Source organism: Triturus cristatus, chromosome 9, assembly GCF_964204655.1.
Source record: "Triturus cristatus chromosome 9, aTriCri1.1, whole genome shotgun sequence".
In the NCBI taxonomy this organism is placed as follows: Eukaryota; Metazoa; Chordata; class Amphibia; order Caudata; family Salamandridae; genus Triturus; species Triturus cristatus.
The window spans coordinates 1,000,805,831-1,000,833,535 of record NC_140592.1 but is presented as its reverse complement, the minus strand read 5'-3'; the positions used below and the strand labels follow the sequence as shown (position 1 = coordinate 1,000,833,535).

At 47.2% G+C, this 27,705-nt stretch overlaps 1 protein-coding gene across 19 annotated transcripts in view; it reads left to right on the top strand.

Annotated features, from left to right (window-relative positions):
- Window positions 1-27,705, top strand: part of NRXN3 (neurexin 3) — a 2,213,138-nt gene that overhangs the window by 857,599 nt on the left and 1,327,834 nt on the right. For 17 of the 19 annotated variants that reach the window (XR_014968864.1, XR_014968862.1, XR_014968863.1 and 14 more), the window contains one exon: window positions 463-489. The exons of the other annotated variants lie outside the window; for them this stretch is intronic. Coding sequence is in view for 13 of the 17 variants with exons in the window: in XM_085626627.1 (XP_085482753.1) it covers window positions 463-489 (27 nt within the window). In the remaining 4 variants the exon portion in view is untranslated. The remainder of the gene's footprint in view (window positions 1-462; window positions 490-27,705) is intronic. 19 annotated transcript variants of the gene reach the window in all.

Genomic DNA, 27,705 nt, shown 5'->3' with positions numbered 1-27,705 from the left:
ACTGAGAATGGGAAAGAGCTTAGCAAGTTCAAAAGCAGTCAGACTAGTGGTTGGGTCCATGTAAATGCAACAAAACCAGGGTGACACTGACTGTTCAATTTCCCCCCACTTTTGACGGATAACCCAAACGGAACGCATAGCCTTCAATTTAGTTTTTCTTTGTTCAGTTTGACCGGACCTGATTGTGTATTTCTCAACATAAATTGGTATACATGTCTGCCTAGAAAGTTAATACAGGCAGGCAAGCGCAATTTATGTAGACCATACACACAGGCTGCCATATTGACTCCAATGACATGTGCATCTCATTTGTACCGTGTGTTAATATCTATTTAGAAGTATAAAATGGCCACAGATCTTGCGTGTCTGTCCCCGGAAGGGTGGATATAAAGTTTTTTGGATGTCTGCAGCTGTAACCTTGAAGGACGCGATTTCATCTTACACCTATTTTTCCCCATTTAGACTGTATCAGGATAAACTGTAATTCCAGTAAGTTTACCCTCAAATTTTTATTTTGTTGTGAAAAAAGTTGCTGCCTGTTTGGATAATCTCCATTTGATTTGCTCTCTTTTAGACTGTTGTAGTTTCTGATTTTGCTCAATCAGCGTGATGTAACCTGGCGCTGGTGTAACAAGTTTGAGTGGGAATTGCTTTTTATGTGATGATTAATGGAATGGTTTCAAGAAATATGTCACTGAGGGGCGGTGGTTTGAGGGAGGGAGTAGATTTTGAAATTGAACTAGTTCTCCCAGGTGACATGTAATGGGTTTTTAACAAATGTTATTTTTGCAAACCGAACAGAATTTGGAAAAAAACACATAGAGCGCTAGCTCTTTCTGTTGGTTGGTGTGTTAGATTTGCTACACATTTTGTAGTTAATAATAATTTTAAAAAATGGAAAAAACTACAAAGTTAAATTCTCTGACGTCGCCTGCGGGAACAATCGTGGTAAAGTTAACTGTTTTGTGACTTGTAGGAAGTAGGTTTATCTTGGTCAAGTGATTGGTATAAGCAGCTCCTACCAGGTTAATAACAGGTTTATGCTTCTTCAATGCGCAATGTACACAACCATTATATAAAAATGTGACACCATGCAAGCTGACTGCTTTGTTTCATGTCTCTCAGACCACAGTTCATAATTTTGCTCAGGGAGGCCACACGTCTTGCTTTTCAGTTGATAGGTATATGGGGCGTATAGGGCAGTGGGCTGGTCCACTTTTGGCTGTCTCACACCTTCACTCTCAGAAGTGAAAAAAAAGAGATTGGCTCAGATGTCAGCATCACTGGTGACTTCCAGGTAGATCTGTACTTCTGAAAATCCTGCTTGGTATGGGACAGAAACAGTCACATATGCCTGATACGTGATTGACTCTTCCCCATCCCCGCTAGCCTTCCAGATGGAAGAATTTGCCTGTTGGCAAGCAATCTGTCCATCTCTGCAGGAAATATCATACTCACAACCATAACCTACTGTCATGTGCAATGTTATGGCTGTGGCCTGCATGGCCTGTCCATGACAGCATGCAGTGCGTTCTGGAAATTAAGGGATATCCCGGCCTTGTAGTACATAGTATGCTGCAAAGATAATGAAACGGGTTGGCTTGCCTCCATCCGAAATCTCTATCTAGTTGCAACCTGCCGGCTTACCTACTAACTGGTCCATTGCCACGTCAATGAACAAGGGCCTCTTCAGATAGACCATGTCCCATCCTCCTGTTCTCCAAACCAAGCTACAGGTCCTTATTGCTCTTGAAAATGTGAACCCTATAATGCAACACCAGTTTGAATTGTAATCTCGTTAACATCAGTTGTAAATGATAGATAATATAACCTCATGAAACCCTTGATGACATTGGTAGTTCCATTTTCATGACAGGAAATATGGAGGACTTCTGATTCCTGTGTGCACCTGGAAATGGAAATTAGAAATGTTTAGAATTGAACAGCTAGTGCTACGATGAGTTGGGTGTCAGTCCGCTCGGCTTATAATAGTCTGTTTTTTCACCAGGCACTTGGTGTAAGGAAGAGGCGTCCAGTGATAGCACTCCCTGCATCAAATCATTTTTAAATTGTGGAATAGGCTCAGTGTTACACCTTAGATATCCATAAAGTGAGATGGAGATGGCTTGGGCTTCTAAATAGCACATGAGTGTCCCTAGTGGCATAATGGCTAGTATATGCTTGGTCCTTTACAAGTTGACCTCAGATGAATACAGGCGCTGCTGGAAAAGCCTTTTATTACATCGAACATTGCACGGTGAGTGGGAGCCCTTGTTGCTGTTTTGGAAAGCCAAGGGACAATCCTGGTGCCTCTGTCAATTTTACTAGATCCCCAAGTTAACTGCAGCAGGCACAGGGAGTAACCAAGAAAGAGATGAAGTGAGTGGGAAGTCAAGAAAAAAGGCACAGAAAGGGAGAAGAAAGAGAGAGAGAAAGAGAATGGATGAAGAGAGAGACAGAGAGAGAGAGAGAGAAAGAAAGAAAAAGAAAGAAAGAAAGGCTGGGCTGATTTGAGCATTTTGGTACCCCAGTCCAGCACAGAGAAAGAAAGAAAAAGAAAGAAAGAAAGGCTGGGCTGATTTGAGCATTTTGGTACCCCAGTCCAGCACAGGGTGCAGGAATTAGTCCTTCTGGAAAGAAGTAATTGAATAACTGTGACATTAACATTTTAGTGGCACAAGAGAGGACTGTGTTAAAAACTCTTAAGAGCAAATGGCACTGGTGGTTTTAGAGACTTAAAACATTCAGTCACTGCTGATAAATTTGCTGATGTGAAAAAATGAGTGCTCTTTCAATACCAAAGAGAGCAGCCATTGGCAAGGCACAGTCGCACTGGTCCATCCCCGGGAACGAATGTCAGTGCTCGTCTGAGCCATGTAAGGTAAGTGCCACAAGATGGGGCTAAGACTAGGTGAGTGCCAGGTAAGTTATATTTCTTTAATTTTGTCTGTTTCTATCTACATTTTAAAAAATGTGTCAGTTGTATCTGGCCATAATTCAGTTTAGGTTTCCCATCTGCAAATCTAGAGAGAGCATGTTGTGCATGAAGGATAACACTTTAAGGTCTGGGCATACAAGAAGCACATGGCACACTGAAGCATGGAGATATTGCACACATCAAAGAGCAGATTAATTGTTTTCCAGCTGCTACTTAATAGTTAGAAAGACAAGAAGTATTATTGCTGGAAAGCCATATATGTATATATGAGATAAAGAATCCTCTTCTATACATAATAAGGATATTGCAAGATACAGAGTAATTCTGTGACCATATATAGCAACGAGGCAGCGTTCCTTTATAAGTTTATGGAACTCCGAGTTGACTTGAAATAAACTTCTAATATATGGCAGGCTGTACTTTATTTCTTATAATACATTGTCATACCATCACCCTTCGTACAAACTTCTTAAATCCGTTGTGTGTTAGTTACTCTTGCACGTGGAAGAGATTGGTTGTTTGCAATATGAAGAATAAAAGTAGAATATGAAGTGGAAAACTAAGCACACAAAAGCAGTTAGTATTTTTGTTGCAAAAATATATTAGAACCAGTTTAATATGTCAGAGTAAAAAAATGCCTTAGCACAGAATGTGTAGAAATATTCACAGAGATTCTATTTTTATAGTAATGACCTTAATCTTGCCAAAAAAATTAACATGTTGCCCTAAATACAGCCTTTCTGTTGATTATTGTTCATTTTGAAAAACAAATCAGAAAGAGGAAAAACCCGTCCTCATTTTTGTTGTTTGAACTACAGAGGCAATAGTACTCAAAGACCTATTTTTTCACCTTGGTTGTTGGATCTGGCAGGAGGCATGTTGCCATGAGAACACAATAGTAATAAGTTATTGCAATAGAGCAGTTACAACATTTTGGTACTACAGATGACTAGCAAAGTCGCAACTCAACTATAATATAGCCTTATAAGCCCCCTGCTGAGGGCTATACCGGTTGTTAAAGGCCCTAAACCCAAGTTATAGGCCTGAGTTGCAGGCAAGGATCTATAACAAGCATGAGGGCCTTTAACAACATGTATAGCCCGAGGCAAAAGGGCTATAAGGCTATTAGAACATTCCACCCACTAACGGTAGAATGTTCTGAATTAAAAAGTGAGAAACAGAAAGACAAACATTGGAATGTTTAGGAGAAAGTCAGGACAAGTGGGGTATTGTCTTGATTCGTTGCAAAAAATCCAATCATACAGTTGCTCAGAAAAGGTTTTTATCTGGTATTACTCTTAGTCGAGTTTTCATTGTCAAAATCGAGAAAGGTGACAGCTGGCATGTTGTAGCTCCGGGCTTATGCCAGCCATTATAAGGCCCGAGCTACTCCATTGTCTTCAATGGAGCTCTCAACATTCCAAGGCTCTAATATAGCCTTATAGCCCGCTGTAGCGGGCTATACCGGCTATTAAAGGCCCGCTGCATTGTTAAAGGCCCGAGCCGAAGGCGAGGGACTTTAACAAAGCAGAGGGACTTTAAAAGCCGGTATAGCCCTGCTACGAAGGGCTATAAGGCTATTAGAACATTCTGCCACTAGAGGGCAGAATGTTCTAGCAAATAAAACGAAGCCTTCAGGGAGTGCGAGGGGATTCAAATCCCCGCAGGCTCCCTGAAGCCTTTGTTCACAGCCAGAGCTGTGAACAAAGAAACATTGGAATGTTGGAGCTCCGGGCTTATACCAGCCATTATAAGCCCGGAGCACTCCATTGTTTTCAATGGAGCTTCCAACATTCCAATATTCTAATATAGCCTTATAGCCCGCCGTAGCGGGCTATACCGGCTATTAAAGGCCCTCTGCAGCGTTAAAGGCCCGAGCCGAAGGCGAGGGACTTTAACAAAAGCAGCGGGACTTTAATAGCGGTATAGCCCTGCTACGAAGGGCTATAAGGCTATTAGAACATTCTGCCACTAGAGGGCAGAATGTTCTAACAAATTAAACAAAGGCTTCTCGAAGCTCGAGGAGATTTAAATCCCCTCGAGCTTCGAGAGGCTTTTGTAAAACATTGGAATGTTGCTCTGCGGGCCTTTACCGGCCCGTAGAAGCACGGAGCACTCCATTGTCTACAATGGAGTGCTCCACATTCCAATGTTCTAATAAGGAACATAGACAGTTTTTTATGCAGGGTGTTCTGGCTCCCATGTAGTATACATCTATGTAGGTCAGGATGAGGAGGAAGGCAACTATGTTTAATAGGAGATGTACTTCGAGATGTAGCTAGAGCTAAGACAATGTAGAAGAACAGGTATCTTTAAAGGATTGTAATGAGTTGCATATCATTGGACTGAAGCTGTATGTGTATAGTAGAGGCACACAGAGGTAAATATTGGTTTAAGTGCTTTGTACTAAGGGCATTGATGATTTTCAGTTACATTTGAGGAGCCTTTTTTCCATCACTCTTCATGATGCAAACTTGACAGAGTGCGATATACTCTTATTACCAAGATGTTTGGATGCCCATGAATCATGGATGAACCACTGGTAGATTAGAAGCTAGATAATTGTAATGCCATGTTGGGTAGATATTTTTTAGAGGATAAATCAAGGAAATAATCCCGGGGTACTGACTTTGTCTTCGGGGTAAATGGGAGGGGGATGAATTATATCTCTTTTTGGAGGGCAGTGCTTAGTCTATGAATGTGTGGACGCAAGTATGGTTCAGTGTCTATTGTTTAGTATTACTTATCATAAAGATCTTCAGGGAATGATATTCAGAGGCCTCTGAACAGAGTCCGAAACGGAGGTGGAATACCACCCTGGGCTCAGTTTTCTGGTGCTTCTTAACTCAGTTTTTACTTAAGTCTTACTCATACAAACACTCATTAGCATTTCTATTAATTGAGATGTGAAGATACCAGTCTGCAAAGGGTAGATGTTTTGCTATGGCTTTATATATCCATAAACACACGTATTTATTCATGCAAGCAGCAATGGGTCTATGTTGAGGGAGCAAAATGCACTTGAGTTATGCTCTCTTCTATGATGTCCACCATGTCTTGATGGAGTAAACCAGATATTTGATACCCTACCTGCTGTATCTACCACACTACTTATTGCTCTTTACACCATGTTCTCTTTTCATACAATGAGGTTGGGGTGGAATGCCCACAGTTGGATTCTTGTGGCAAATTCAAGAGCTCTTACTGGTTCTACTTATTTGGGATTACTCAAAGTTTAGAGAACATGGTTGTGTGTACTCAGTATCCTTCTCATTCCACAATCACTTCAATGTTCTGTATTAGTGATAGAGAAGCATTTTACAGGACGCCTCTATGCAGCATGTGGTCAACATGCATTTTTAACCCAAACAGGATCGGTCCATTGAATAGATCAACAAATTGTTGAGTACAAATTAATGAATAGTGGCTGGGCAAGAGTTCCTCCATGTAATATCACAACAGGCTGATTGCTTTCCGATGGACTGTCCAGGTTGAAAGCCTGCCACTCTAGAAGGATAGCTGGATGGGCATTCAGCTAGATGGATCATCTCTCTTACGGGAAGAAGATATCAGGCTGAATATGTCCAATATGACATCATGTTGATCATTCTCTCCATAGCTTGCTAAAGATAGTCTGTAACTATAGGATGACAACCTGCCAGCCCTTCTTCCAGTGTGTACAGGTGAATGGTTTGGTACTGTGATAGGAAATCGAGAACATTCTCCTAGTAAATAGGTACACGTTGATAGTCTTTTCCTTCAAGGGGCAGCAAGATTGGCATTCTCTCCTCTAGATAGGTATATGTGGATAGCCTGCCACTGTAGCTAGGTGAATAGGCTTTGAATTAATCAACTAATTGCACTGGTTGACATTCTCGTAATGCAATAGGATAGCATAGAGCGCATTCTTCCTATGGATAATACAGGAGGATGATCAGTCCATGTAGGAGAATACACTGTTCTTACAGCAGATGGTCCAAAGATAGTCTATCACTTTAATGGACTTGAATTCTGGAATTTCTTTCACATGAAAACTATAGGTAGATATAGACCCACGCAAGAGAGATGGAGTACCATTAGAGTTCCTTCCTTGATGATGAGAACATTCAAAGGCACAGATCACACTCTGAAACAGTCTAATAGATAAATGTAAATGTTATGTTTGATGTTTTACTGGTTGAAAGCAGAGTTTAATAATGCAATGTTAATTAAACATGTATAGTCAGATCTACCTTTTTACCAATTGCTAGACCTAAACAATTCCAGGGTTACAAAGTGCAGGACCTACTGAAAATGATGTAGTCAAAAAGGTTTACTCTGTGATCAAACACGTTCCCAAGAACTATATCCCACTGAAAGATATATGAAAAGTACACTGGATTCAGTTATGAATTAGTCATGGAACTCAGAAAAATCATGTACTATTAAAGCAAATATATCTCTTTTTGTGTAACTGCCAGTCATTGAGTGAGTTGAAATCAAGTTATATAAAATATTACAATAAGCAAATACTTCAATAAGATGCTTGCGTGACGCGAAATAAGTATAAATAAACACCATAAATGTGATTCTTTTTCCAAATGTTGCTGTGTGAAAAGTTGGTACGCCTGACCTTTTCAGCTTCAGTGCCAATGTAACACAGTTCTGTGTCAGGGTGTCTTTAGATGTTTTTGTCATCTAATGGCACCTTTGCATTTTCCATGAAGCATAATCTGTAGCATATGGAGATTCACCCATTACTGCCTGTAGTGTAGCATTCTGTGCTATGACATCTTTACAGATAGCAATTTAGTAGCTTGTAGTGTGATTTCATGTACATTGGTCAATTTTTAGCTCTTTTTTCGTCCTATTGGTAAAGTGTTGTATTGAGAATGATGGGTGGCGTGACCTACCATATGCATTACATATCATAATAAATGGCATATTTCACACTTCTATTAGGGTTTTCTTCTGTGGACCATAACTACCTATAACTAGGTTTTACTTCTTTTCTTTGTATGTTTTTTATGATGCACTTCATTCACCTGCCATGTACCCTTTTGGTGCTATGTGCGGCTTTTGGCTTGTCTGGCCCCAAGGTATTGTAGGTGTGCATGGTCTATAGGTTTGGGTTTTAGGCAACAGAGCAGCCATCTTTTTTTTAATTAAAGGTTGGGTGCACAATATGTGACCCCATAAACATTGAAACAGATGCCAGTGGGACCTTTGGAATCATTTTTATGTAGTCTAGTTTTTTTTAATGTTATATGGCCATCAAATGTGTCAGTTGTTTGTGAACTATTTCTCTTCATCCTCAGACCTGACACAAGTAAAATCATGCTCTTGGTATGCTGACCCATCCTGTGGTACACGAATCCCGCTTCACAGAAAAAATCTTTTGAAAATATTGATCAAATGGGGTTCCCCCACTGAGACCTGGTGTTGAAGATGTGCTCAAACTGCTCCCTTATGTACGCACTATGTATTTTTTGGGGGGGATATGGGGACAATGCCCTCATCCTATGATGGTGGCCATAGGAGAATATTTATTTTTGTTGCCAGTTAAAATAGAGCATTTGGGTCTGCAGACCAGACTTTGGATGCAAAATGGATGACAGGAGAAGAAGGTCCGTCATACAATAGGAGTTGTTTTTTTGTATTTTATTCCATGGGTGGCCTACATCCCTGCCTGTTGACCTGCTCATGTACTAAAATTGCGAAGAAATACAAAAATGTTAACCCTATAAAGTTACCCAGCACATTACTTAACTGCTAATATCTCAAAAAATACTTAAAAGATTTAAACCAAATTTACCAATGCACTCTTTCTGAGTATGTTTCTACTTTTTTTTAACAAGTTTGGTGTAAATCCATTCAGTGGTTTCCTATGGTAGGTAAAATAGGAAAGCACATCTATTGTGACCCCTGCTTAACTTTTTTCCTCTTCTCGGAAAAATTCCTGAGCCTCATTAGGCCCTGGGGACCCCGTCCCTAAGGGCCGTATTTATTTTAAAGGAGTGGGGGCATTGTGGGCCTCCTCCGCAGGCCTTATTATGCCCTGGGAACTCCATCCCCCAGGGCTGTATTTTTTTTAAAGGACAGGGATGGCGCTCAGTCCCCTTCCCGAGCCTTTAATGGCCTGGGGAACCCTACCCCTGAGGCCTGTCTTTGAAGTAGGTGAGGGCTCCGATGCCCACCCAAGACACTCACCATGCACACATGGGAGGTTGCAGGGGTATCCCCTGGGATCCCGCGACCCCAGCCGGCTCTCCCCATGTTGCAGGAAACAGCATTTTTTTTGTTTTGCATATTTATGTAGCGCGAACTCGACCCAAAGGAATTGGAGCGCTTTACATGAGCACCGTATTTAAATTACACATTCAGGCACAGGGAGATTAAGTGAATAGCTCAGAATCACAGGATGTGGACGTGACCTCGAGGCTCGAACTCTGGTTTCGAGCACTAAAGTCGGCAGTTTAAGCAGACTGACCACATCCTCTCCCCATTCCTGGCCAGAAGGAGCAGCTAATTAAGCTGCTCCTTCCGGCGGGAGCAATCTGTAATTTTGGTTCCCTGCCCACATCAGTGAGGGCAGAGAAAAAAATCTCAAGTCTTCTCCCAGCCGACGGGAGCATTTTTTTTTTTTTTTTTTAAAAACCTTTATTTAAAAATCAGGACACAGCTATTCAGCCGACAACCCGGAGGTTCGGCAGCATCGATAATTAGAAACAGTGATGCGTCCCCAGTACAGTACAAAGAGAAGTGCAAAGGTGCAATTTTAAGCAAACACAAAAACTCACAGCAAACCCCAGCAAGGCAAGAACACTAAAAAACCCATGGTGAGAGCCCCCAGGGGAGGCCGGACCCCACTCATCTACCAGTTACAAGATAGTGTAAGGAGGAAGAAGGGGGACAGCAGAGGCCCAAATAGTTCATAAACCAGACTGTGCTGGAAAGAAGGTCAGGGGGAAAGCTGTTCCTCGGGAGGTTCCAGATCAGGGGCAAGACATATTCCCCCCCTGTATTGATTCCACCGCCCCCAGATGGCGTGCCACCTCCGGGGGCGGCCTCTAGAGCAATAGACCGTCTTCTCCCTAAACATGCTCCAGTCCATGTTCTCTTTCCACGCAGTCAGTGTGGGGGGCCCCGAGGAGCCCCACAATCGCGCGATATCCCTCTTAGCGACCATGTTACCCAGAGTCACCCATTGGGTCCGCGCCTCATCGAGGTCAGTGGGCCCCCAGACATTCAGGAGACAACACCGCGCCTCCGGCTGCACAGCAATGCCCGTCACCTCCCCCATAACTGCATGGACTCTCCTCCAGAATTCCACAATGACACCACACTCCCAAATGATGTGCAGGAAAGTACCCACCATACCACACCCCCTCCTGCACAGGCCGTCCTCCGAGAACCCCATGTGGACCAGCCTTGGCCCCGTCACATACACTCGGTGCAGTATTTTAAGCTGCACCAGCCTCAAACGCGACGGGATCGCAACCTCCTTAGGAGAAGAAACAGCTGACTGCCAGTCCTCATCATCCAAGTCGAGGCCATCCCTAGTCCACTGGTCCCTCAGCCCCAGAAGCATGTCCGCCCGGACGTTTATCAGTTTCTTATATATGAGCGAGATCGTGCTCTCGGGCATATGGCCATCAAGGACCCGGTCCTCCAAAGGAGAGGACTCAGGCACCTTCTCACCCTCCACGAGGACTGATCGGAGGGCGTGGCGCATCTGAATATACCTGAAATACTCGGAGGGCCCCAGCTCATACTCAGTCTGCAACTCCTCAAAGGACTTCACCTTCCCCTTATGCAGCACATCACCCACCCTGGAGATGCCAATCAGGTCACACTTATCAAATCCTTTTGAATGCCAAAGCCTTCCCAATCTCTCCGATTCAAACAACGGGGTAGCGAGGGTGAGCCTATCCTTCCAGCCCAGCGAGTCAGTTGCCATCTTCCACACCCGCACTGCCACACCGGTGGGCCCCGTGAGGGACGAGTCTAGGGACCGCGAGTACAACGCCCTGTAGTAGTTACCACCACGCAGCAACCACCTGTCCATGGCATACCCAGGGCTGAGGGCAGGGCCATAAAGCCCATGATTGATCACGCTCAGCTGTTTGGCCCAATAGTACCGTCGGATGTCTGGGAGCGCAATGCCCCCGTCGTACCATGGAAGCGTCAACTTTGCAATAGCAATTCGCGGCCGCCCATCCCACAGCAACGTCCGTTGGAGGCCTTCGACCTCCCGAAAGTATTTGGCCGGCACCCAATCCAAGGTATTCTGTAAGGCGTAGAGGAAGCGGGGAAGAGACATCATTTTGAACAGGGCCGCACGCCCAACGAGGGAGAGCGGCAGCCTCCGCCAACCTTCAACATCGCGCCTCAGGCGTGCCAGGGGGGGGAGCAGATTCTTCTCATAGCGCACAGCAGGGTCCATGGAGATAAAGATCCCCAAATACACGAAACCCTGCTGGGCGACCTGTATCGAACATGTTCTAGGGATCGGTGGAACCTCGCCACTAAGAACATACAAGTACGATTTGCTCCAATTGATGACGAGACCCGAGTTCCTACCAAAAGATGTGAGTACGTCACAGACCACTATAAGTGACTTCTTAGGTGAGGCAAGATACAACAGGATATCATCGGCATAGAGCGAAATACGGTCCTCGTGTTCAGGCGACCACCGAAGGCCCCGTATATCCGGGTGCCAACGTATCCACGCAGCCAGCGGCTCAAGGGCGAGGGCGAACAACAGAGGCGACAGGGGGCAACCCTGCCGAGTACCCCTCCCAAGCTGAAACGGAGTCGACGCCCGACCATTCACCACAACACTAGCTAGCGGCCCCTCGTACAGCAACCTCACCCAGCTCACAAAACCGCGGCCAAAGCCGAACTTGGCCAGCACGGCCCACAAGTATGCCCACTCCACCGTGTCAAAGGCCATCGTGGCATCAAGAGACGCCACAATAGCCGGTTCACGCAGCGTGCCAGCCCTGGCGATTACGCCATGAAGACACCTAAGATTCAACGCTGTGTTTCGGTGCGGGATGAAGCCGGATTGATCCGGGTGGACCAAGTCGCCAAGTACCCTAATCAAACGAGTCGCCAGGAGTTTAGCCAGAATTTTCGGCTCCGCGTTAAGAAGTGAAATAGGCCGATATGAGGCGCACTTATCGCGGGGTTTACCCTCTTTGTGTATGACCACAATCGACGCCAGTCGCTGATCCAACGGGAGGGTCCCACCCCCCCGCGCCTCCAAAAACATGGCGCACAGGTGAGGGGCGACCCTATCCGGGAACAGCTTGTACAGGTCGATCGGCAAGCCATTCGGTCCCGAGGCCTTACCCGAGTTTAACGCGCGGATAGCCCCCGCCACCTCGTCGACCGTTATGTCACCATCTAAATCGTCCCTATCTATAGCAGAGAGGCAGGGCAACTCGATATCACGGAGGAGGTTACACGAGTCCTCGGGCGGCCTATCCGACGCAGAGGCATAAACCCTACAAAAATAGTCCGAGAAACACTTTACAATCTCCTCAGGTTCCACAAGCGCCTCTCCCCTCTCTCCCGTCAACTCTGGCACCACTCTATTGACCCGTTCTTTTTTGTCCAGCCACGCCAGGAGTTTCCCTGCCTTATCACCAACATCATACAGTCGGCCCTGCTGTTCCCTACTGAGGGTCTTAGCGGCGTTCGTCACCAGGTCTTTATACTCAGTTTGCTTCAAACAAAGCTCATGCAGTGAGGACTCTGTAACCTCATCCTCCATCGCTCCCTCCAGAGCCGCGATCTCCTCCTCCACCTGCAGAATCTCGCCATCTCTACGCCTCTTGGCAGCCACTACTAGGGAGAGGGCTTCCCCCCGAAGCACGGTCTTAAAGGCTTCCCACAGCGACACTGCCGAGTCCACGGTTCCCTGATTGTCCTTGAAAAAATTATCTACCTTCTTGACCAGGGCGCTGCGCATCTTGGGGTCTCGGAAATACCACGGGTTGATAGGGGCCACCCTTCCTCCTCCCTCCCGACCTAGATCCAGCCGGATCCACACTGGCGAGTGGTCAGATATACCGCGCGCCATGTGCCTCACCTCGGATACCAACGAGGCATGCGCGGCCAGAGTGAGCAGGTAATCAATCCTGGAAAGGCTACCATGTGCCCCGGAGTGGAACGTGTATTGGCTCTGTGTGGGGTGCCGGAGCCTCCAGCAGTCTATCAGGCCAAGCGTGTCTAGGAAGTCTGGAAGCCATTTCTGAGCCCCCCCTGTGTCTCTGGGCGGGTATCTATCCAGCAGGCCAGAGCCAACAGCGTTGAAATCCCCTCCCACCACAAGCATTCCCCCCGGGAGATCCAGCAGGGCCCTACCCAGATCTGCAAACGTGGAGGCCTGCAGGGCCGGCGGGACATAAACCGAAACTAAAACCAAAGTCCGTCCTTCCCACCGCCCCGCCACCGCCACAAACCTCCCCCTATCATCAACAATGGTGGAGTCCACCTCAAATGGCAACGAAGCTCTAACTAGGATGCCCACACCCCTGGACCCAGATGAGAATCCTGAATGTGCAATGAATTTATACCCCTTCCTATTCAGGGCATAGCACGTATTACCTATAAGATGCGTCTCCTGCAGCAGGGCAACATCCGGCATTGATCGTTTCTAGAGTTGCAAAACAATCCCCTGCTTAATGCGATCCCCCAAACCATTAACATTCCAGCTTATAACACTTAAGCCCCTACCCCCCATCCTCAAACGGAAAGAGGCCCACCCCACACCCGAGGAGCCACCATGGAACAGCCCTGGAAATAAGCATCATGCCTTGCAGAAATAAACCCCCCAACAACAAACCCAAAATCCCTGAAACTCCCCCCACCCTGCACCCCTGCTGCAGCTTACAAAGCCCCCCCAACTTGCAGTGTGCCTGTCGCCCTACAAAACCAAAAGTCTACAAAAAGTACCCTAAGGGAGGAAAAGAGCACCCCTCGTCCTCCCGCCACCCTCCACAGTTACTGCACTCTATGCAAGTCTTCAAGTATAGTCAAATCAAGTCAGACCGGCTCCGAGATGTCAGCCCTGTCCATCCCGGCCACTGTCTCCATCCTCGGCTGTGTCGTCCCCCGTCCGTCGCCGGGGCAAAGCGTCCAGCCATTCGTCGGCCATGACAGGAGAGTCAAAAAGGAATGTCCGATCGTCGTGCACCACCCGCAGTCTGGCAGGGAAGAGCATGGCATACTTCAGGTCTCTTTCCCGGAGCTGCCGCTTCACCCCCAGGAAGCCCTGTCTCTGCCTCTGCACCTGCTGGGTGAAGTCCGGATAGAAATTCACCGACGCGTTCTGGAAGGGGACTGGGCCCGTCACCCTCGATGCTTGCAGAATAGCGTCCCGATCTCGAAAATGAAAGAGCCGGGCGACGATCGGCCTCGGCGGGGCACCCGCCTTGGGCCTCCCGCCCGGCACTCTATGGGCCCTTTCCACCGCAAAGAACTTCCCAAGGCCCTTAGGCTTCAGATGATTAAGGACCAAGTCCTCAACAAGCAGGTCAACCGAAGCCTCATCTGAGGACTCCGGGACCCCGATGACGCGCACATTGTTGCGCCTGGCCCGGCTCTCAAAGTCCTCCAGCCGGCGGGCGACGAGATCACTCTCGGTCCTCAGCTTACGAACCTCGGTCTGCAGTTCCGCAACATCATCAGTGAGGCCCGTGGTCTTGTGTTCCTAGTTCTTAACCCGTTCATTCGTTTTGCCCAAGTCCGCACGGATCAGGTTGACATCCACCAAAATGGCATCCACCTTATGCGCCAGGGCCTCAAACTGTCTCCCAATCGAAGTCTGCATCCCTTCGAGCGCGCCCATGACATCCTGTAGGGAGAGCTCCGGGGCCACAGGCGAGTCCTCCTTCTGGGCATCCGGCGCCTGGCTCGATCCACTCGGTGAGCCCTTCTGCAGAGCATATCGGTCCATGCTGTTGACTTGGGTATAAGTTCCCCGCCTGGTAGACTTAGCCTTCAGCCGATCCCCTTCTGCTTTGCCCGACATGGTTGACTCCAAGCAGGTCGGTTCAGTTAAGACAGGTCCCTCTCAAGGAGAGGAATAAGGAGTGATCAGTTCTGCCGTGGGCCGCCAGAGTAGCCTGCAGAGCGTCCTTGGGGTAATAAAGCCACCCAGAGCTCTCCAGTGGCAGGGCTGACAAAGGGAGCGAAATCGAAAGTGAAAGAGCGGGGACCTCCGTCCGACAGTTCACACCTCGCCTGGCCGTTGTTGTTCAACTAGGAGTCGGGCATCCAGCCAACTCTAGCCCCTGGCTTCCCCGGGAGATAGGCCGCAATCTTCCACCAGGCGTAAGTCCGGTTCCCGGTGGGCGATCCGACCGCGGGTAGCATCAATCGCCTCCCTGACCAATCATCTACACGATGCCATGCATACCGACAGGATTAGAGACAGGATAGTCGACGGAGGGCGCGAGGGTCTCGGGAGCTCTGAGCTCACGCGGCCATCTTGGTCAAGCGCTAGGCTCCTCCCCCGACGGGACCATTTTTAAAGCTCCTGCCCACTGGGAGCAGACTTGTGTTTGCTCCCATTTGAGGCGAGATTTGAAAATGCTTCCACGAGACAGGAGTAAACACAGGTTTCCCTGCCCGTGCCGATGCAGGCAGGGAAACTACTGTGTCCCAGAAGTGGGCTCCCCGAAACATTGCAAGTGAGCTGGCCCCAGGGGATGGGGTCCCCAGGGCCATAAAGGCTCGGGGAGGGGGGCCTCATGGACCCGCTCCCTTTAAACTTAAGTTATGGCCCTGGGGAAAGGGTCCCCAGGGCCTTTTTAAGGCTCAGGAAGGGGGGAAGTGCCCCCCTCCCCTTATTAAGCTCATTGGGACCCGAAGGATGGGGTACCGAGGCTGAATATGGCTTGGGTGGGGGGCTGCACACCTTCTCCCCATAAGAATTAAATTTGGCCCTGGGGGTGGGATCCCCATGACCAAAAATAGCTTAGGGAGGGTGGCCGCGCACCCCATCCACTTAATAAATAGATTGGGCTCCGAGGATGGAGTCCACAGGGCCAAAAAAATGGGTCGGGAGGGGGGTCATTTACCCCTCACCCTAAATATACATGGCCCTGATCTCTGAGGCCCTATATGGCCTGAGGAGGGGGGACATACTGACGCCCCTCTCTTCATATAAGTACATTGAATTGTAGTACTGGAATGGCTGTGAGCGCTCGCTCCAGTGAGATGGCCCAAGCGAATAGAGCTCCCTGGGTCAATCAGACCGCACTATTTTTACATTTGTGCTCTCAAGCCTCTCGTGGACCCAACCATCCAGAGATACAAATATTTTTCAACCATAATTTTTTTTAAACTATTGTACAGATTTACAGCAAATCACAAACAGCACAATCTACAGACGAAGATCCAGCTTCCTGCAAAATTTGGAGTAATTCCGTTTGGCGATTTTTGTGGTAGCGCTTCTTAAAGGAGTCAATATAAAATGCATTGGTATTTCGTGTTTTGGGACCCACCTTTTTTCGCTGCCCCCACTTGACTGATCACCCCACATCTTTCCATGCACATACTGGGCAAAAATAAAAAGCATTTCCTATGGAAATCTGACACCACACACTATATATATATATATATATATATATATATATATATATATATATATATATATATCAGAGGCGCAACTAGAGCCAAATTTCGGCGGGGGGCTAAGAAAAAAATTCGGGGGGGCTGAATCTTTAAGCAATACTCAGAGTGGAGCTGCAGGGGCTCTTAGAAGGGGTGAAACAACAGCAAGGCCTCATTAACATGAAAATGGTCTTTTAAAGACCTGTGAAGTGCTCGGGTGCGGCTGTGTGTGTGCCCGGGAATCTGTCTCATCCCGGGCTGCCACACACGACGGGGGGTGGCTGAAGCCCTTTGAGTCCAATGGGTGTTGCGCGCCTGATATATATACACACACACACACACACACCTTTCAATGATGCTAACTTTCTTCCAAACCCTATATAATTCATACAGTCCAGCCTGTCTGGTTATCACTGCTGAAACTTTATGCCTCAGGAAATCCCATTTGACTTACACGTAGTTGTCATGCTGCCACTGTCAGTAAGCAATTGAACTCTGGCAAATATGTCTGCTAATCCAGCTAAGAAAATACACAAATCACCAGTTCTCATTTTGTTTTCTCAAGGTGCCCGGAGCTGACATGTATTTATTAAACCAACTCAATACCTTGAATTACAATCCATTTCTTTTATCTTACGCTTTCACAAACCACCTCTTCAAAAGTAGCTATTATATCATCAGGACCACATTTGCATCCATTAGAGTGGAATATAAAAAACGTAAATCCTCCATTTTAGGTGATGCGCGGGGCTCAGTGTCTCAAGCAGGGTGTGCAAGATAGCTTCACTCATTTGACAAGATTTGCTCGTCACAATGTCCTGAAATCACTGCAGAGAAGAGGTGAGATTGGAAATGAGAACCAGAGAGGATACATTTAAATTGAGCCAGACAAAGAACCAGTTTGTCACTCCCCTCCTGCAGATGTTTCAGTCTCTTGCCTCGTGCAGCAGCCTCAGAGCGCCCAGTGACAGTCTTCAGGAGATAATTACAGATGAGCCACATATTGCTTTGTCTCCTTCATTTAAATGGAACAAGACTGGTTTTGCTTGTAGCATGGGTGACGTGCGGTGGTGCGTTTGTCAGTATGGAAACCAGTGCGAGAAAAACAGAAAAGTAGGTTGTGCAGGGAAATGTAAATGGGTGAGGGGGGAGGATAGAGCTCACCGAGTGAGCAAGCAGGGGCATATGCCACAGTTTTCTGCATCAAGGCATCCACCTAAACAAACATAGACTGTGCCAACTGCTGAAGGACCATAAAGCCCATCAAACAGAAAGCTGTGCTTTTTGAACTTTCAGAGAGGGTTGTATGCCAGAATATTGAGGATACAAATGTCTGGAGGCAAGGTTTTGAGGCCTAAAATATATAGAAAGAAACCAGGGTATTGTAAAGTTAAATGCAAATATGCAAATATAGGCTTATTATTATTAACACCACATCTGTGTACCTTAAAGATATGTTGCCACTGTGTAGTTCTAATTAGGTCAGCTGTTCCATGGGAAAAGTGTTTATTGTGTTGTTAATAACTTTGGCCCCGTTTGACAAACCTCCACAAAATGTTCCAAAAAGGTGCTGCTTTTTGACTAGTTTGTATATGGAAAGTTCCTGGGTGATCCGTCAAGTGGGGGTCGAGCAAAAAGGGAGGTCCCAAAATGCAAAATCCCCATGCATTTTTCATAGACTTCTTTAAGAAGAGCTACAGCACAAACTGCTGAACGAAATACACCAAATTTGGCAGGAAGCTAGATCTTGGCCCCCATAGTCTGCTTTTGTGATTTGGTGTACATCCACTCAGTAGTTTTAGAGAAATTAAGGTTGAGAAAATCGGCAAATATTTCTGTTCTCCCCCAAGACTCCAGCGAAACCCTAAAAAAGCAAACAAAATAAAATGGTGGTCCAGGCCGCTTTGTTTTATTAATGGGAGGGGGGTGCACTGACCCCCTTCCTCAGCCTTTATAGGCCCTGCGGAGCCTACCCACTGGGCTGAAATTATTGAATATGGGGAGGGGGACATGTGGTTCTCCTCCCAGAGCCATCATAGGCCCCGGGGATCCCACCCAGAGGCCACAATTATTGACTATAGGGAGGGGTAATGCTCTGCCCACCTCCCCGAGTAAACACAGTCCCTGAGGAGCCCACCCCCGGCTGAAATGATTGAACATTGGGGTGCTGTGTGGCCCCCCTCCCCGAGCCACCACAGACCCCAGCAGCCAAAAAATTTCAAACTGGGGAAGGGGCCCACGGCCACCCTCCCCAAGCCATTTGACATAACAACCAGAGCTGCTGACTTTGGAACTGGGGAACCGAGTTCGGCGTCGCTTTAACATCCTATGATTCTGGGAAAATTGCTTAATCTCCTTGTGCCTACAAAAAATGAATGTGTCCTTATGTAATATAATGTGTGCTCATGTAAAGCACTCCAATACCTTTGGGTTGAGGTTCCGCTATATAAAACTGCAAAAAAAAAAATCACCAGCTCCACCCCTGGGGCTGAAATTTGTCAAGGCAGAGCGGTGGTGCGGCCCCACTCCCTGAGCCTTTAATGGCAATCGAGACCACATTTCCCGGGGCCAGGTAACTACATATGTCACGAGGGGCACACCCCTGGGACATAGCGGGCTCCTTGCCAACACCAGTGTGGGCAGGGAAACCTGTGTTTGCTCTGGCTTAGTGTGGGCATTTTTTAATCTCCTGTCATGCAGGAGCAAACACAAAGTCTGCTCCGCGGCCCCCAACGAATGTATGATGGGTGCCCTAGTAGGGCACCAGGGCACACACCTCTAATAATGCGGGTCATGGGGATGGGGTCCCTGGGTTCTGAAAAGGCTCTGGGAGGGCGGGAGTGTCACATGGTCCCTTCTCCTATATTTTAATGAGTGGTCCTGAGGGGTGGGGTCCCCAAGGCCTAACAGTGCTCGACGAGGGAGGTCAAGCTGCTCCCCTCAGCTTCAATTTTTAAAAAAGAGCCCTGGGGGATAGGGTCCCCAAGGCCTAACAGGGCTCAGGGAGGAGAGCCAAATGGGTATAATAACGCTCGGGGAGGGGGCCATGTGACCCCCCTCCTCTTTAACAAAAAAAGGTATGGAGGAAGGTGTTCCCAGGGCCTAGAGAGACTCGGTGGGGGGACATAGCCTCCCTCCCCTTTTTTTGGTCGTTTTGGCCCTGGGGGTGGCCTCCTCTGGCCTATAATGGCTTGTGGAAAGGGGCCCCCACAGCTCCCCTCTCCTTTTCAAATAAGGCCCTGGGAGATAGAGTCCCCACGTCTTAATAAGGCTTTAGGAAAGGGGCCCCTTGGCCCCACTCCACTTGAATATGCATAGGGTCCTCGGGGATGGGGTCCCCAGGGCTTAATTAGGCTCAGAGAGGGTGGCTGTGCAGACCCATCTCCCGTTAAAAAATAGTAACTGCCCTAGGGAGTGTAGTTCCCAGGGCCTAATAAGGCTCAGGGCGGGGTCCTATTGGTCCCCCTCCCCATTAAATGAAATAGCCTGACCAGGATTACAATCGTAATCTAGTGGGCGGGGGTACCACAGCTTTGGTGGTCCTCCAGTCGACGGTGCAGTGGTGGGTCTGAGGGGAACCGCCAAAGATGTAATAAGGCCATTAGTGTTTAATTTGAGCCGGCGCTCAGCGCTTACAACAGTCAACCAAATCTTAGCACTGTTGTCTATGTTTTAGGTGAGCACATCAGAGTGTGTAGCAATTCAATATATATTAAACAATAATATTAACCGCGATGGGTGGTGAAAGCTGCAGGAGCTGCTGGTGAAATTATTTTTTTTCCAAATGAATCAATGGGTAGATTTGAGTTTCTTCCCTTATGCAACGCATATCCATTCTATCAGACACTAAGACCTGGTAAAACACCAACGAATTAGCATGTGTTAAAGTCCAGTCAATAAAATGACATGAAAGTCATTGTCTTTTTTTTACACCAAGGGCATGATCCATCATCAATACTGGTGTAAGTCACACCATTTGTAAATGATGCAATTAATGTCAGTTTCCAAGCATCAGTCGTTGGCATTGGTGCAAAAGCTGGCCTGCTCTAGTTTTTGGTACCCTCTTTGTGCATACTGTACACACTGGACAAAATGTGCAAGTCTGGAGTTAAGAGGTTTATGTGATTTGCAATTCCCTTAAATATTTTTTTCCCATGAAAAATGATTTTCCATTACATGCTTCTATTACCTACAATCGGTGCTTAATTTGTAAAAAGGTTAGTGCCGGGGCCGTTCTCAAGAGGCCACTGCAGCCTGCACCACCAATTGCCCCTGCCTGAGCTGCCAATGCCACTACCTATGCAACTACTAACTATTAGACTCCTACATGTGTGACAATTCCGACTATTCCAGGCCACCCTAAGCTATAATAATGGAGTGAGCGGCAGGTATTATTCATTTTAATGTATATAGACTTGATAAACAGTTATTGTGCTCATCTCAAAATTTAACAGCGCCACTACGTCACTAGAGCCGTGCTAACAATTATGTGCCAGTGCCAAGCACCGTGAACCACCTGCTCAAATTAAGCACTGCCCACAATTACCCCGTGATCACTGAGCTGTTAGTGCTCTTTGCCACACTTTCACCGCCAATCACATCTGTAGTGTTCAGGTGTAATTCACGTGTGCTGAAAATTGCAGGCAACTAATGTTGGACTAAGTGGGTGTGAACCACATTTGGCTAGCAATTCCGTCAGCACACTTGGAACAGCTCTCAGGAAGCTCTGTGGAGTAACTACAATTCTTATGTGTCTGTACGCGTGTATTCAATGTCTGCGTTTGTAAGTAAATGCACTATATTTATAGCACTTACATATAGGTTCACATTTGTAAATCAAGTGTACATTACAAGGTGTGTGCTACCCATGCATAGGTTATGTATTTTTACGTACGCATTTATGACTTACACCTGGTAACATCATTAGTGAATCAAGATCCTTTTCCGGAGAACAATGCATTCTTTACAAAGATGTTTTATTGAAATTACATTTTGAACTTGTAAAGTTCATTCCTGTCTACCATGCCAACATGCATGTTTGTGAAGTTCTGCTCAGAATTGTCTCTTGGCGTTATGTGTGCAAGAAGCCATAAGAATTCAGGGGCATATTATCATGGCCAGGCGATAATTATCGCTCAGCGCTCTTAGCGCGAGGATAATTATCACTGCCCAACTCTGAATTTTATCGCGGAGATAGCGATTATCCCCAAAGCAATAAAATTCAGAGTGCAAGCTGCCAACTGTGCGATTATCGCTGGAAATACAGCGATAATCGTACAGGCTTTGGCGATAGCTTGCTGATAGGGCAAGGCATACTTAGCCATGATATCCACCTTCCATAGGATATCATGGGTAAGTCAATTTCAAAGCAGGCGTAAGGAAAGTAGCGATAACAGAGGTTAGCGCTACTTTTCTTGCCACTATGCTTCTTAGCGTGAGGCTTGATAATAGGAGAAATGTCGCTTAGGGACATTTCTCCCGTTATTCTGGGGAGGAACGCCCACTTTGCATCTCATTAGAGGTGCAAAGCTGGGCGTTAAGAGAAAGGGCGAAGAAGCATGGATTCACGCGTTAGTGTGTCCTTGCTAATAGGGCGTTAAAATTATCGCCGCTTTTCGTCTGAAAACGGACGCAAAAGCGGCGATAATTTTTTAACGCCTCGTTGATGATATGCCCCTCAATCCTTTTTAAATAAAAGTAACTCACGTTTGTCTATTTTAAAATTCTGCTATTATTAGAATTTTCTTTTTATGTTTTGAAACTGCGTGCATTGGCAAATGTTGCCACTCCTCTGCTGATTCTGTGTTCTTCCTTCACTGCTGTTGCTGGCATGTGCTTTTTGGAGCTATTGCCTTACTTGGCGAATCCAAAAAGTTTATTTCCTGCTTTTTTATTGTTTAATAATAATAATAATACTGAATTTTATAGAGCGCGAACAGCTACCTCTCGAGGAGGTGTCCCGGCGCTAGAGGAACCACAGAAGTCCTGGGGCGGAAATAGAAGACCTAGCGTGGCTGGGAGAAGAGCCAGGTCTTTAGCATCTTCTTAAAGCAGGGTTCAGATGGAGCCTGCTGGATTGCTTGAGGTAGAGAGTTCCACAGAACGGAGACGTTTGCTGAAAAGGTACGACCGCCAAGGCGGGCTTTTTTTGCTCAAGGGACGACCAGTAGGACACGGTCATTTGACCGTAATGCGCGGCTTTGGGAATATCTTGGAAGGCGTTTTTTAGGTAAAGTGGGCAGGAGCCATGCAAAGATCTGAACGCAAGCGTCAGAGCTTTGAATTTTATCCGGTTGACCACAGGAAGCCAGTGCAGGGTTCGAAGATGCGGAGAGACTGACTGCTTGAAAGGAATCCGCAGTAGCAACCTCGCAGCCGCGTTTTGAACTACCTGCAGTTTATGGGTTAGGAATTTTGGGAGGCCCAGGTAAAGACCATTAGCATAGTCAAGCCGTGAGGTGACCGTTGCATGGACTACCATTTTTCTACAGCTCTCTGGTAGAAGTTTAAGAAATTTTCGGAGGTTTCTTAGTTTACTTAAACAGCAACCAGCCACTTGTTGGATATGGGAAGTGAAAGACATTTTATTATCCCATCTCACTCCAAGGTTTTTTGCCGAGTGACTGGGCAAAGGGGGGGGGCCCATCTCCACCGGCCACCATAGCTCTGGGGCGGGGGAGGGACCCTTACCGAAAAAGATAACTTCGGTTTTATTGGCATTTAGTTTTAGTTTGTTAGTATTCATCCAGTGAGCAATGTCCTGGAGACAGCCTTTAAAGTTTGCGAAGGATTCCTGTGTCATCTCAGAGTATGGAAATACCAACTGGGTGTCGTCGGCATAAGAAATTGCCTTAACACCCCAGTTGGCAATTAGCGTAAAAAGGGGGGCCAGATAGATATTGAACAAGAGAGGGCTGAGGGCCGAGCCCTGCGGGACTCCACAGTTGAGGGTTTTAGGTGTGGAAGAAATCGTCCCAAGTGCCACCTTCTGCGTTCTCTGAGATAGGTAGGAGTTTATCCACCACAACGCGTTGTCTTGAATGCCTATCTCTGCCAGCCGGCTGAGTAGTCTAGCGTGGTCCACCGTATCGAAGGCGGCCGACAGATCCAGGAGTACCAGTATAGCTGAACTTCCTGCATCCATTGACCACCTCACTGACTCGGCTACCTCTAGGAGCGCTGTTTCTGTGCTGAAACCGGGTCGAAAGCCAGATTGAGTTTCATGGAGAATGTTGTTGGTTTCCACAAATTTACTCAATTGGCGTTGTATCACTTTTTCCAGCATTTTTCCCGGGGCAGCTAGAAGGGATATTGGGCGGAGATTCGTGAGGTCATCTGGGTCCCCGTTTGGTTTTTTCTTTAGGGGCAGGAGAGTGGCATGCTTCCAAACGTCAGGAAAGATTCCTGACGTGATGGAAGAGTTCCAGATACTTTGAAGTGTGGGCGCTACAGAGTCCGCTATGGCACTCCATAGTTTAGCAGGACAGGGGTCATCAGGGGAGCCGGATTTACAGCGGCTGAGTTCTTGCCTCACCTCGTTCAGAGGGATATGCGCGAACTGGGTGAGGGTTACTCCTGTCTCGCCATTGTTCGCTGTGTCCTGTTTCACAGTACTTATTACTGGGCCAAAGGAGTCATATACTTTCTTAATTTTAAGATCAAAGTATTCTGAAATTTGCTCGCAAAGTAATGGTGTGGGAACAACCTCTCTTTCAATGCATTGAGGTTTGAGGAAGGACTGTACTACCTTAAAAACTTGTTTGCTGGACTGTTCTGCCTGTATAATCGAGTCCGCGTAGAAGCGCTTTTTATTATTCCTAATGGCTTTTCGGAATTTTTTTGATGCATCCTTATATCTAGTTTTTTCTTCTAAGCCGTAGTTTTCTCTCCAGAGTCTTTCCAGTTGTTTACAAGCCGCTTTCTCCACTCTAAGTTCCTGCGTAAACCAGGGAGCTGAGGGGGATTCTCTTTTTGATAAAGCCCGAGAGGCTGGGGCAATAAAAGAAACCATCCCTCCAATCCATTCATTGAGTAGTAAAGCATCCATATTGGGATTATTTGTCAAGGGGGGAGTGGTTTGCGCCAGAACCGGGAGCATAGACTCAGGGGTCAGTTTTTTCCATTGCCTTTTCATAAAGTAGCATTTACTTGGCGCCTTGGTATCGCTTCGAATGTTCAGAGTGAATGGGACAAGTGAATGATCTGACCATATCAAGGGGAGAGGTTTTTCAGGCCGCACATCCTTGATATTAGCAAAGATAAGATCAATAGTATGGCCCCCGGTGTGTGTGGGGCCTTCATTGATCAATCTAAGGCCGGCAACGTCTAGCGTTGTTCGGAGCATCTCTGCCATGGCGCAGTCTACTTTATCCATGTGGATATTAAAATCACCTACCACTAAGAAAAGGGGGTGGAGGAGCGAGCTCTGCACTATCGTGTCTAATAGGGTAGTTAGAATGGGGTCCGCGCTGGCCGGGGGGCGATATATCACTAGTCCTGCTAGTGAGAGCTGAGGGCTCACTTGGAAGCAGAAGTGAAGACCTTCAATTCCTTGGATAGCTGTGGCAGCCGAGGATGTCAGTACTAGATGCTCTTTGAAAATAATAGCTACGCCACCGCCTCTTTTTGTCCCTGGCCGGTTGGCGAGGCATATTTTAAATCCCGAAGGGATGGCAAGAGCGATAGAGGCCAAGTTGTCCTCTTTGATCCATGTTTCAGTTAGGAACAGGATATCCCAATCCTTCTCTTGTAGTAGGAGCCAGACCTCATCTGTGTGTTTGACGAGGGATCTACAGTTTAATAGGCCCGCCCTAAGGTTAGTTTGAGGAGGGGATTTAGGGTTGGGGGGTATTGCGGGGGCAGCGCTGTCAAACGTTATCCCGCAATTGCTACAAGTTTGGGCGGGGTCAAAGGTTGCTGGGTCTATAGAGTGAGGGCAGCAATTAGATGGTGGGTTGAATGCCTTGAGGTCCTCACCTGACCAAGATTTCTGTCCACCATATGTTCCGATTTCGGCAGCATGTCTGGCCCCGGCCGCAGTCTGGTCGCGGACGGGCGCAGACGGGCTTGCCTTAGGCGCGCCTTCGGCGCGCAAACGGCGCGCCCGCTGCGCTCGTCCGCTGCGCGACCGGAAAAGGCACATGTTAAATAGGAAGTGGATGATAGGAGGGGGCGTGGCCTGATGTTGGTGGGCGTGGCCTCTGTGTCCCGGGGCTGGCGGCAACACAAACAGTCAGGTAAGCCGCGGCAGCGTTGTCAGCTGCAGCGCGGTAATGCCCAGGGGAGAATGGAGTAAAAAACAGTAAAAGCACAGCAAATACACTCAAGTTTTTAAAAGACAGCGATACAACTCTCCCGGCTTCCGCCTCAGGAGTTCAAATGTTCTGGGCCGCGCTAGCCAATCAGCGCGCTTAAAATACCCTGAATCGGAGGGGGCGTGGCCTGATGTTGGTGGGCGTGGCCTCTGTGTCCCGGGGCTGGCGGCAACACAAACAATCAGGTAAGCCGCGGCAGCGTTGTCAGCTGCAGCGCGGTAATGCCCAGGGGAGAATGGAGTAAAAAAAAGTAAAAGCACAGCAAATACACTCAAGTTTTTAAAAGACAGCGATACAACTCTCCCGGCTTCCGCCTCAGGAGTTCAAATGTTCTGGGCCGCGCTAGCCAATCAGCGCGCTTAAAATACCCTGAATCGGAGGGGGCGTGGCCTGATGTTGGTGGGCGTGGCCTCTGTGTCCCGGGGCTGGCGGCAACACAAACAGTCAGGTAAGCCGCGGCAGCGTTGTCAGCTGCAGCGCGGTAATGCCCAGGGGAGAATGGAGTAAAAAACAGTAAAAGCACAGCAAATACACTCAAGTTTTTAAAAGACAGCGATACAACTCTCCCGGCTTCCGCCTCAGGAGTTCAAATGTTCTGGGCCGCGCTAGCCAATCAGCGCGCTTAAAATACCCTGAATCGGAGGGGGCGTGGCCTGATGTTGGTGGGCGTGGCCTCTGTGTCCCGGGGCTGGCGGCAACACAAACAATCAGGTAAGCCGCGGCAGCGTTGTCAGCTGCAGCGCGGTAATGCCCAGGGGAGAATGGAGTAAAAAAAAGTAAAAGCACAGCAAATACACACAAGTTTTTAAAAGACAGCGATACAACTCTCCCGGCTTCCGCCTCAGGAGTTCAAATGTTCAAATTTAAGCTTCCTCTGCTTTAGAAAAACTGCTTCCTTCTGCCTAAAACTTCCACTACTCCAATTCACGTTAATGACAGAATTAGTTCTAGGTGTTTTTAACTCTGTAAAGCTACATCACATATATTAGCAAGTGTCAGCAGCATGCAGAAGGTCCTGGCTATCGTTTGGCAGCCCTAGGTGGCAATTCCCAGGTTGACACTTCAGTCGGTTTTGTTTTTTTAATGTTTATTCCTCGTGTATACTTTTGTAACGTGCTACAACCTGGCGGTAAGCACTCTATCTAATAGGAGACTTTGGCTCGTTCACCGCTTCACGTCCGGCGTGATTCCGGTAAACGCTCGGGCTTCCTCGCCACGGGCCCGGTATGTCAAGAATGCGGCCGCGCGTCACCCTGTGGGCGGGAAAATTAAAGGAGGAAAGGAATCCGTGTTTCTTGCAGTTCCTGTTTCTTCTCTTACAGTCACATTCTTAACATTTAGCATTGGTTCCTGCCCCCACTTGTTTTGTGGGTGCCCCACTAATGTCCTACAAGGTGGTTTGCAGAAGTCTCACTACATGACACTTTTGAGAGGCACTTATTATAGGGCCACCACAATTTCAGCTTCTCTTCCCTTGAATGGATGTGACAAAATTCACAAAGCTTTTGCACTGAATATATGTATTTTGTACCTGCGCTGGGCATGAGTTACTCCTGAAATTCCAGATCCAATTCACAACGCATGTTCTGTGAGAAATTGTGCTTCAGACTTCAGTGTAATTTACTTTTGTTGAATTTCTAGAAGTAAAAGATTCTTAGGAACAGAACATTATTTCTGACTCAGATGAATGTGCAACCCTATCCTACTCCTTGAAATTCATGAGGAAGTCACACCTACGTTTGGAATAATTTACACATACTAATAGAAATGCCTTTCTGACTCGATCCTGGAAATTCGGAAGTAATGTGCTCCGAAGACATAGCTACTCATAGAAAAAGATTTATA